General features: G+C 35.0%; 1 protein-coding gene across 1 annotated transcript; it reads right to left on the bottom strand.

The window, feature by feature from the left end:
* Positions 1–881: 881 nt before the first annotated feature.
* Positions 882–11,118, bottom strand: LOC137390380 (adhesion G protein-coupled receptor E4-like). Its single transcript, XM_068076712.1, has 4 exons — positions 10,986–11,118; positions 9,282–9,471; positions 3,983–4,186; positions 882–2,613 (listed from the first exon to the last, which is right to left on the bottom strand). The coding sequence occupies exons 1-4, from the start codon at positions 11,059–11,061 to the stop codon at positions 1,182–1,184; spliced, it is 1,902 nt and encodes a 633-aa protein (XP_067932813.1). The 5' UTR covers positions 11,062–11,118; the 3' UTR covers positions 882–1,181.
* Positions 11,119–11,518: the final 400 nt, after the last annotated feature.

The raw sequence follows: 11,518 nt of genomic DNA, 5'->3' as shown, positions 1-11,518 counted from the left end.
ATATTTTAGTAAGGTGATATGCAATGAACTATTCATATTTGGTATATGCAAGTTTATTATTGAACTATAATTAAATTAAACTGTTCGGTTTAGAAATAAATTTTGAGTCATATCGCTACTGAACAAAATAGTTAGAAATTAAAACTAACAAATGAGAAAAGAATAGGTGTTGAAACATAACCAGCAAATTATGCGTATCACTCACACCACAGCCCTACACCACTATATGTAATAACCAAAGATCTAAACGTTTACTGATTGAGGTCCAACTTCTACACATTTATGATGATAATTGTAACAAGTAAAATTCTGACATAGCATGAACCCAAAAACATTTTTCTTTTTAGGATGTGTTTCGACACCGCACCAAAGATTTGCAATGATCTGTCACTAATTGCAAGGTCTCTCCAGAGGTGACTGTCGCAATTCTGAATTTTGATCATTTTCAGAAACATAATATTTTACAAATTAAAAATATATTTACTATTTATGCATATTTTGCTAAAAGAAGCTGTAGAATCTGCTGAAAAACTACAAAACTCTTGATAAATCTTCCCTCAGTAAACAGAGTTTACAAGAGTGTATAGTAAAACTTATCCATCACTTTCATTTTTTTTCTTGTTAGTTTAAATAATGAAAAAAATAGTTTAGATTGTGAATAATTTAAGTTTGCTTTCTTGTGCAAAACGACGACCATTAGAAGTTGTTTTGCTGATGGGCTATAAAGATAAGCTAACTCCTTATAATTAGACACTTGCTTCCTGCCATCAAACAAAGTAGAGCAGAATGAAGTAAGTCCAAGCCACATCGCATTACATGCCAGATGGTGAAATTACAGCACAAATACTGACATGCATTACCATCAGATAAGAATTTAACATATACTTATGCAGAAACACACAGATCTGTCACAAAATCTCTTTAGGCAGTCTACATAAAAATATAGTACACAACAAAATAGTAAACTGTTTTCATTGCCCAAGCTTTGAAAAATGTCTTGGCAGGTTCACAGTATTATGATATTTGCTTAAAGTATGCTAGTTTGATTGCCTTTACGACTGAATACATGATACATGGAAAAAATCGTCCTCAGAAATACACACTAAATAATGTAGCTGTTTCCCCAACAAACGCTCGCAGGACACAAACTAGATGAAGGTCAGAGCATGTACTGTACTTTATCAAACAATCGTTGACCTTTCTGGTTGAACTTTAGTACCAGCCAGACTATCATCGGTCAGCTTTCTGTTTGTCACAGCGACTGAGTTTTTTTCAATAATACTCTCGCTACCGCTGCGTCTACCACGTTTGAAGTTGCCTGATCCTCGAACGCTTAGACTGTATGTGCTGGTTCTTCCTGAAGAATATGATTTTGTATCTCTCCTCAGTCGATCACTCTTCTTAAGCAGGTTTAGTACTGTTTTACTAAGTACGTAGCAGACGGCAATGCCGGCACCTTGCAGTCCTATGACTATACCGAATATGTAGTCAAGAACAGTGCTGTCTAAGAAAGCGGTGAAGAGAGCGAGTATCCAGGGTAACCCCATAATAATGATGAGTTTTATCGCTAGATACAGCCGTTGCTTTAGGTTTGGATTTACCATTTTTGTCTGACGAGCTGCTTTTACGATTGATATGACTGATATTGTGTAAAGAACAACATTCAGACCTAATATCATAAAGACTGGACCTAAAAAGTAAGCGAGCAGTCCGTACTTGGAAGACAGCCAGCATCTTCCATCCGCGTACGACGGTGAAACGTTGCTGTCTGTAAGTTCGGCAGCTATGGCAGACACTACAACAATAAGTGGACAGCCCCAAGCGTAGAGATTATACCATATCATCCTTGACCTTCCTAAAGATTTCATTGGCCTCGCTAGCATTAGACAAACATCAAATGCCATGATATTAGTCCAGAAGAACGAGGCTAAAAAGCAAAAGTGTTGCAAGATGGCTACCGTTGCACAACTCTCAGTCCCAATAAATCCGATTTTAGCTTCCATAAATATGGCGACCAGGAACAACAGTTCAGCCAGCATGAGTGATAAAGACAGGCAAATGAGAATGATTCCCGGAATGTTCCGGAGAGGCTTGAACAAGCAGTATAGTATGGTTTGGGCTAGCAAGCAGGTGATGGATATTACGAGAAGGGCAACAGTAATTATTGCATATGCAGTTAGCTTTGTTTTTTCTTCTTCGACTATTTTGCTCGGTTGTTTGACCACGCAGGCATATGCAGAAGAACCTACGACTTTGTATTCTTTGCTGCTTAAGTTTGTGTCTAGAAAGTAGACAGTTTCATTGCTTATGACAAACTCGGTGCTGTTGTGCCATTCCAAACAAGCCCTGTCGTCCAAAGTATCACCATCTTTCACTGCTGTTTCTCGACACCCTTGTAAAGGCTTGTATGTTTCCCCGTAAGGACAAACGAACTTTCCATCATCACATTGTCTATTCACACTCAGGACATCTTCTAAGTGGTCTTGAATACAAGAAACAGCTGAGAGATCTACCAACGAGCTCAATCCTCGAACTTCTGGCGGTGTACCAGTTGACTTAGGAGGCTGACAGTTGTAGCGTGTGATTCCATTACACTTTGCACACCACTCATTCCTGACAAAGTAGCAAGCAACCTAATGTGGCTTTTTGTTTTACCAGATATATTAGTATATTACTTATTACAATAATTTACGTATTTCAACTACTTTTTGTTGTCAGCAGCATACGTACAACAAACACCAGTCGGTCAAGTGAACAAAGATGCAAAGGTAAACATATAGGAAATACAAAACTGTAGAGGCTAAAGGTGGTTGACAAACATTGCACAAGTGAAATTTATTTAGATTTAGTGGCGTACAAAACTAGTCAGTGTATGGAGTAAATCTAAAAGACTGAGGTCATGGATTAGAGCAGACGAGTACGTATGTAGGTTATTCAGCTTAGTGGGGACATTTACTGTAAATGTCTTAGGGTTGTGGGGTTAGATTTGAAATGTGCATACTTGAGAATTAGGGGTGAAGAAGAACAGTGGTATGATGAAGAAGGACACACGATGGCAAGTTTTCTGGTTTCTAATTGTTTACCAGTACTTTTTATTTATTTTGTGTATCAACTTGTATATCATTTTATATATCATTTGTATATTTGCTTATTTAGTATTATACAATTTTGCTTTTAATTTAGAGATTAAAAATGGAATTCGAGCATTTCTGTAAAGCAGATGTTAATTTATAACTAGGCATGATTTACTTTGTTAAACTAATAACTATAATACCACAGTCATACCGACAACTTAACCTGATCATTGGTTATCAGGTAGAGTAGAATAGCTTGAATATATTTGAACTCTTAAGGGTTCAAAGGGGGAGGAGATGCTCAAAAACCTTTAGAATTATCAAAATTTCACAGCGACTGTTATAAGACAAAACCCGTTTCAACGTTGTCTATAACAAGTAACATTTACAGCTTTTCAAAGCTGTAAATGATTATATTCAAGTGGAGATTTTTTATAGTAAAGTTTTTATTCTTTATACCTTGCTTTGAAAATACTAGTTTAGAAAACAACTAAATTTCTCATTTCTGCAGTTTGCAGTGGACAGATTCATTGAATTGTCATCTAAGTTTGTCGTAGAGATCATTTAGGGATATACACAGGAATTACCAAGAGATAGACACAGGAATTACCTGGGGATAGACACAGGAATTAGCAGAGGATAAACACAGTAATTACTAGGAATGGACACAGAAAGCACTAAGAATGGACACATGAATTACAAAAAACGGACACAAGAATTACCAAGAACAGACACAGGAATTACCAAAAATGGACACAGGAAGCACCAGGAATGGACACAGGAATTACCAAGAATAGACACAGGAAGCACCAAGAATGGACACAGGAATTGTCAAATATAGAGAGCAATGAAGTTGGTTGATGTTTTGATGAAGACGTTAGAATCTGGTACAAGTTGTTAGGACTGACCTATAAGGTGGTGAGGATGACTCTCCTCCCATAGCTTTTTCTTCATAGACGTAGCTGGTTGGCTCTGTCTCACATTTAGTTGCGTCTTCAGTTGTAGTATTTGATGGGCAAGTATATACTAGTCCGAGGATACACTCTCTGAAGGTTGGTTGCATCTCGCTGTCCAGCATCTCATAGTTGATAAAACAGCTTACATTCTTAGCACTAAAAGTAAAGGTTACTAAATACATCTTTAAATTCAATCTGGAAAGCATTGAGTTACTCTCGATTTGCATACTGTACATTTTACTTAATCTAAACCCTGGTCACATTAGATCCCATTGATCAAGTGGCATGAAACAGCTTAACTAGTTAATACATTTTTGTCTAAGTCTTACGCCTTTTACGCTAATGTTCACTTATGGATACCATCATTCGGTTGTCAGTTACTCTCAAACAGAGAGCAATATTAACCAGGCTTTATGTGAAGCTTTTGATGCTGGTTACTTGTAAACAGTTTATTCTGCTAGATAAGACGGCCATTTTTCAAGCAGCTAATTAATATTCATATTATTAATGTAATATCGAATTTAATAAATCCTACTTTATCATTGTGCGCTTATCTGTTAGTCGTGTAAATGCGTTTCCACATTTTCTGGCCAATTTCATCTTAACTTCACACGCATATGCTCCATGACTTCCGCCAGACAACTAAAATATTTGGTTTCAAAACTTCCTTTAGTTCTTAAGAACCAGCCTCTTAAACACCTACCTGTGGAGTACTTGATTAAAAGTTAAAGAAATCCTGGATATTGCCCGACTTACTGCTAGTAGACAGTAACAACTCAACATACAAAGTTGATTCGTGGTGAGATCTTCTGTGTCAAAAGCATTGTCAGTTGAAGCAAATATTCCCATAAATTTACATTGTGTTTGTGTATAATTCACCCTATGACACTAAAATATATACTGTATGTATTTAAATAAAGACATAAAACTTTAAAATAAATTGATTTTATAAAACTTAGTAAAAAACTAACTTTAGAAAACTAAATTATCTGTAAAAACTTAATTCATGAAGAAATAAGCAGTAAAAAGAATTGTATTGTTATAATACATTAGGAAGCGGTAAATGAAAGGTTGAGCTAAGTAATATGCAGTTTTGGCGTAGAACTGGTGATAGAAATACGCAGTGTAGTTTACTTTAACTTGCGTTGGTTTAAACTTAGGCTAACTTAGCTAATATTTGTTCCATTAATTTTATACATTTTGTTTTTATTTTTACTAGTTGTCTCAAAAGATTTTTGCAATGTTTATCAAAAATTAGTTCAATTTTCGAGTTGAATACTTCATAGCCTTTTATACTGTATTTCAGAAAAATATCATATCTTGAGGAGATAATAAATTCTGGTCTGACTGTATATAGTTTACTCTACTGAAAGTTGTTCTATCTGCAAGTTAACATGATAGTTGTTTAGCATGCTTGTTAACATGATCCATCTTCATTTGATTCACGTTAGTGACACTGTTGGAATTTATGTATTTCAACTTGACAACCGATGCTACCAGAATTGTTTCTTTTGAAGTTGGCTATTTTCTTGATGATGTAAAAAAATTAATATTTTTTAACTATATTATACTTTATTATAATACTACATATTTAAACCTGTACTAATTTCTGTATGTATATTATAGTTGAAAAGTTACTATTTTTTAACTATAATATATTTTATTATAATCCTGCTTAATTAAATCTGTACTGATTTTTGACTTAGTTGCATGGATTCATTCCATAAATTACAAAAAGTTATCACAAATATTAATTAAGGTCCTTAATCAAAATTCTACTCATAAGCCTTTGGAACCTCATTGATTTAAAAATAATAAAAAGTTTATGATTTATGTCTGGCAATGCATAGCATTTATAAATATTAACCAGTAGTTATCTGTTGAAGATTGTTAGCTCTATCCTTCAAACTATGGCAAGTTAAGTCAGAAGGGTGTTAAAATAGTGCATACGACAGCACTGCAGGGCACGAGCCTGCCAAAGATTTCACGTCAGACGTTTCTTCAGCGCCCTTCAGAAACTTGCAAGGCGAACAAAGTAGAGTGGGCAAAGAAGCTGCTACTCTGTCATATCGTAATTGGTGTTAGATTATTTTGATAAGCAGATGCTGCCTTGAAATTGAAGAGCAGCAACATTCGCTTCTAAGCGCTCACACTTCAACTATTAGTTTTGATTGCGGATTAAGTTTCTAAAGAACTAACTGATGAATATTTCTAGTACGTTTACTAAAAGCAAAACAGTTGACTACTCAGTCATATTTGAGTCACTAAGATTCAGAGTGCTGGTCTAGCAGCACTGAGGTCCAAGATATGTATGATACCCATAAAAAAGGTGTTTTGAGATTTTTGTTCATAGCATTAACATGTCATGGTGCCCACAATTTGTAGTGCACGTGATAGAGCTGAAGCTGTGGGCTGCATAAATTTGCATTAGCTCGATATAAGTTAGAGATATTTCAAGGAAACTATAACGGAAGCTCAATTGTTGACAGTAAAGCATACATGAGACGGTCCATAAAGATAGGATTGCAAACCTGTTTTAACAAAAACGCTAAAAAGCTATACAAGAAATATGCAGTAGGCAAGGTGCATTAGTATGAGCACTGGGTAATACACATTAGACTTAGCAGTAGGCAATATGCATTATACATGTACTTAGAAGTAGGTAATAGGAATTATAATTAGCAATAAGCAATATGAATTATAATTAGCAGTAGGCAATATGCATTATACTTAGCAGTAGGCAATATGCATTATACTTAGCAGTGGGCTATACATGTTATATTCAGCAGTAGGCAATATGCATTGTACTTAGTAGTGGGCAATACATGTTATATTCAGCAGTAGGCAATATGCATTGTACTTAGCAGTGGGCAGTACATGTTATATTCAGCAGTAGGCAATACATGTTATAATTAGCAGTAGGCAATATGCATTATACTTAGAAGTAGGCAATATGCATTATACTTAGCAGTAGGCAATATGCATTATACTTAGCAGTAGGTAATATGCATTATACTTAGCAGTAGGCAATATGCATTATGATTAGCAGTAGGCAACATGCATTGTACTTAGAAGTAGGCAATATGCATTATACTTAGAATTAGGTAATATGCATTATGATTAGCAAGAAAAAGTATCTTTTAAAGAAATCTTGTTCAAGAATTTCTTTTTTAATACTATTGAATTCCCATGTTATTATTAGTATTTATTTTTCACACGACCTGATTTGCTAGTGTCGGCATTGGCTGGGGAAATTAAGTTACGATCAAGTAATAATACGTATTAAAGATTGTGAATAACAATTCTTATCTTTACTGTTTTATAGAAAAGCTAGCGGTTGGTTGATAAAATCCAGTCCTGCCATTAGGCATGCTGGTCAATGGATACGAACCGCTGACTACAGGTTACAAGAGTGAAACAAAATCTTTCATTCCAGAATTCACAAAGTTCCAGGTTTCCATTAGACGTTATTACGGTAATTGCTATTAACTAACATAAATACAACATAGCACTAGCCATAGGAAGAAGGGTCTGTTAAATTTGACATAAGTCAAATCTTAAAGCTGCTGAGATAGTCTACAAGACTTGCCGAAGAATCTCACAAGAAAATAAGCAGGCATAGATTGTTTATATGACAGCTAGCAGTGTTTATATAAACTTCATAGAGAGTGGTCTGTTATATGTCTATACGCCTCATAGATAGCTCAGTGTCCTCTAGTAGAGTGCTTGACTTACACTTGAGAGCTTAATTGAGTACGCTGAAAATTTAGTTTATGACGGGAGTCGTGTCCCACGAGAACCGTTCAAAATGAAGCTGACCTCTTTTTTCACTCTCCACCTCTGTTCCCTTTGAAAGGTCTATAGTGTTTATAATTCACTATTTAGTATACGTACCATAAAATGTTATAACCATAATATTAATTAACAAGGAGTTGTCGGCACTACCAAAGAATATCCTTTGCTGATTGCACAAATGTGATCTCTGAAGGTTGCAAGAGTGACACATCACGATTCTTCCTAGCGATGTGTAATATGCCAGCTTATATACTATATATGTAGGGTGCCTCATGCTTTGCCCACAGTTTTTTTCTAAAATCACGTTGAATAATGTCATCTCTGTGCAACATAATTTTAAAAAAATATATGCTTTTTGGATTGAGCAACCAGAGAAAGAAGTAAAGTTTTAAATATCAACTAAAGCCAATGGTTTCTATAATTTTTCGTTTTTCACATCAATGAGAAAATATTGAACACTCAGAATGCATTGTGTTGTGTATGTGCTTTCTCATTCGAGCAAGGAAACACTTGAAATAGATATTTATTATTTTTGCTGTTATTATTGTTATTACTTTTACCTCATTGTGTTAGAATAAGATTCTAGGGAGTAGTAAAGTATATAGCTGTTATGCAGCAGCAAGTAACTAAAAGGCTGCCGTAGTTGGTTAATAATAGATTACATGACTTTGACACAGCGTTGTTATAGTTTTTTTTAACTAGTAAGAATTATCCAATATTTAGTCAATTCATTAGATCATATCAATGAATAGATAACCACCATGAAAGCATTTTACATGCAGTCTCAATAGTTTGCTAAATTTAACAGTTTTTTTATGAGAATCAATACTTCATATATTATATACTTTAATTAATGTATTTATTTTTATCTATTATACTCTGACTAATCAGAGAGATAAATGCGGCGAGCCAAAAGTTAAAAAACTGATTGATAGTTTTTGTAACATAAAAACTGCAGGACTCTCCTTCTTTAGACTAAACTAACCAGCGTAACTAGCGCAACTAGCGTAACTAGCGTAACTAGCATAACTAACTTGTGTAACTTGTGTAACTAACGTAACTAACTTGTGTAACTAACGTAACTAACTTGTGTAACTAACGTAACTAACTTGTGTAACTAGCGTAACTAACTTGTGTAACTAACGTAACTAACTTGTGTAACTAACTAGTGTAACTAGTGTAACTAACTTGTGTAACTAACTTGTGTAACTAGTGTAACTAACTTGTGTAACTAGTGTAACTGACTTGTGTAACTAACTAGTGTAACTAACTAGTGTAACTAACTAGTGTAACTAACTAGTGTAACTAACTAGTGTAACTAGTGTAACTAACTTGTGTAACTTGTGTAACTAACTTGTGTAACTAGTGTAACTTGTGTAACTAACTAGTGTAACTTGGGTAACTAACTAGTTAGACATCATACTCGATCTTAAAAGGGTTGGTCCGATGCACTCACTCAACGTAGCTGCCTGTGGTGAGAATCTGGTGCAGAATAACAGGAATGCTGTCCACTGTAGGTTTATCCTGGCACAAGACATCAACCTGAGGATACTCGCAACCGCTCTCCCCATGACACTCACAGCAATCCCGGTTGGCATATATCAGTCCAGTGTCGTCTCCTTTCACCAGCAGTTCAGTTCCTTGCACTGCCAACATTCAAGACCTTATATACTGTATGAGAGGAACTTGAATTAGAACTTTAGTAATTAACTGGCGTTATTAAAAAAGGCAATGATGGATTTGTGTGCTCCTGGTAGAATTCTTATATTTATCCTACCGGTAACCCATAATACCAGGCATGCCATTTATGCATTTATTTTAATCTTTCACATATAATACAAAGAATTATTATTTCGGTGCAGTTATTAAATGATCCATCATTCCAATAAACAAGTTTAATGAACCGTGGTTGTTGTTACCGGAAACAAGAAGAAAGCAGATACTGGAATAGCTATAAAGGCGGAAAACATTTCAATAGTTCTAAAGACAAAAACAGGAAACTCTGTAAGCTCTCCGAGTTTGCTACACAGCTGAGTAATAATTCTTACAGATCTCAAAGTTCAAACCTCTTGAAATGTCTTTTACCACCACTTGTCGTATCAGTATACAGTTGTTGTTTACCTGCCTCCCCTCGTCTTGGAAGAGGTCTAACAAGTGTAAATGATGCTATTTGTCTCATTTTGTGCTCAAGAAGTTTTAAACATTAACAAATTATCCACTTATAATATTTCTCATTATGTCCTTTCTAGATTTGAACTTTCCGACACACCAATTGTCAAAATCAGGAAATCTTGTCAGAGCTTTTTGTGTTGATTCATCTTCTCTTCCATTACCTTAATGTCTTAGAAATTTGTTGATTATCGGGGTTCAGCGTAATGTCGACCAAGTGCCAACCAATGAAATACAGGCAAGCCATTAATTGTAACAATGAGGAGGTAAAATACTAACACGCATGAGGAAAAACAAGGAAGAGGGCTAAATAAAAACCTCCATTTTTGGACTTGCTATACGGTAGTTTAACTTTAAACTGATCAGCCTAAACACATTCTAAAGGCTATAAGGTCAATTTCCTAATAAGCTATAAGACCAGGCTCTAATCTGGTTATCTGCTAGAGCAGATAAATATACAAGTTGATAGTTGTAGGTGCAGTTATGCTGATAAACTTCAGTGCTTCTGTTCCGATGAAGCGATTGATTTGTTATATAAAATGCTCTCCTAGTACACTACTCAGTTTTTATGTTATTACAAGTAATGCTGACGATTGAGTTAGCAATATAGTGCTTACTCAGTAGATTGCTGTCATTCACCAGGGGAGTTTTTGTAATTATCTCTTTATCTACACAAAAAACTAAGTCAACATTTTTGAATCCATAGCACTAACACATGTTCTTAGCTTGTCTCTTTATAAGGTAAAACTTGTTCAACATTCTTGAATCCATAGAGGTACCACATGTTCTTAGCTTGTATTTCTAAATGCTAAAACTTATTCAATGTTCTCGAATCCATAGAACTACCACATGTTCTTAGCACTCTATCTCTACATGCTGAAACAAAGCTGGCATCCTTACATCCTTGGAATTAATGAACAATATTACCATAGCTTTTAAATTAAACATTTGATTGACATCCTTGTATCAATAGAGTTATCAAACATTGTACCTGGTCGAGAAGAGCACTTCCTTGCTGTGCCATCTGTGTCGTTATACTGATCAGGGCACTCGCTAATTGTCTTCATTGTAACATTCTGCTTGTTGATTATTTGCTGTTGACATATAACTTGTTTGTCATAGACTCGTCTCTCAACGCCTGAAACCCCTGCATTCTCACAGCAGTCTCCATAGTATTGGCACATGGAGTCACAGTAGCAGTTTACCACTGAGTCACTACAAGTGATCAAACGATTGTGGAACCAAGGCTATGACAAACTTACACAAAATTTTAATAGATTTTATCAGGATGTATCAGTATTTTTCTATCATTTGCAATGGTTTTTGACGTTTGCGGTGATCTGATTGCCAGAATGTTTTAAGATTAAATTTGATAAAACTTGATCGTGGTTGAAATGCTCAAAAGAAAAGTATATGCTCAAGTGAAATCACTAATTGCACTAAAATCTTTTAGTTTGTCATACTCATACATGTATGAAGAACTCATGGCTATGAATTCCAGAGAGAAGACAATTGCTGTGTTTT

This window comes from Watersipora subatra, chromosome 3 (genome assembly GCF_963576615.1).
Source record: "Watersipora subatra chromosome 3, tzWatSuba1.1, whole genome shotgun sequence".
Lineage (NCBI taxonomy): Eukaryota > Metazoa > Bryozoa > Gymnolaemata > Cheilostomatida > Watersiporidae > Watersipora > Watersipora subatra.
This window is presented reverse-complemented; position numbering and strand designations above follow the sequence as displayed.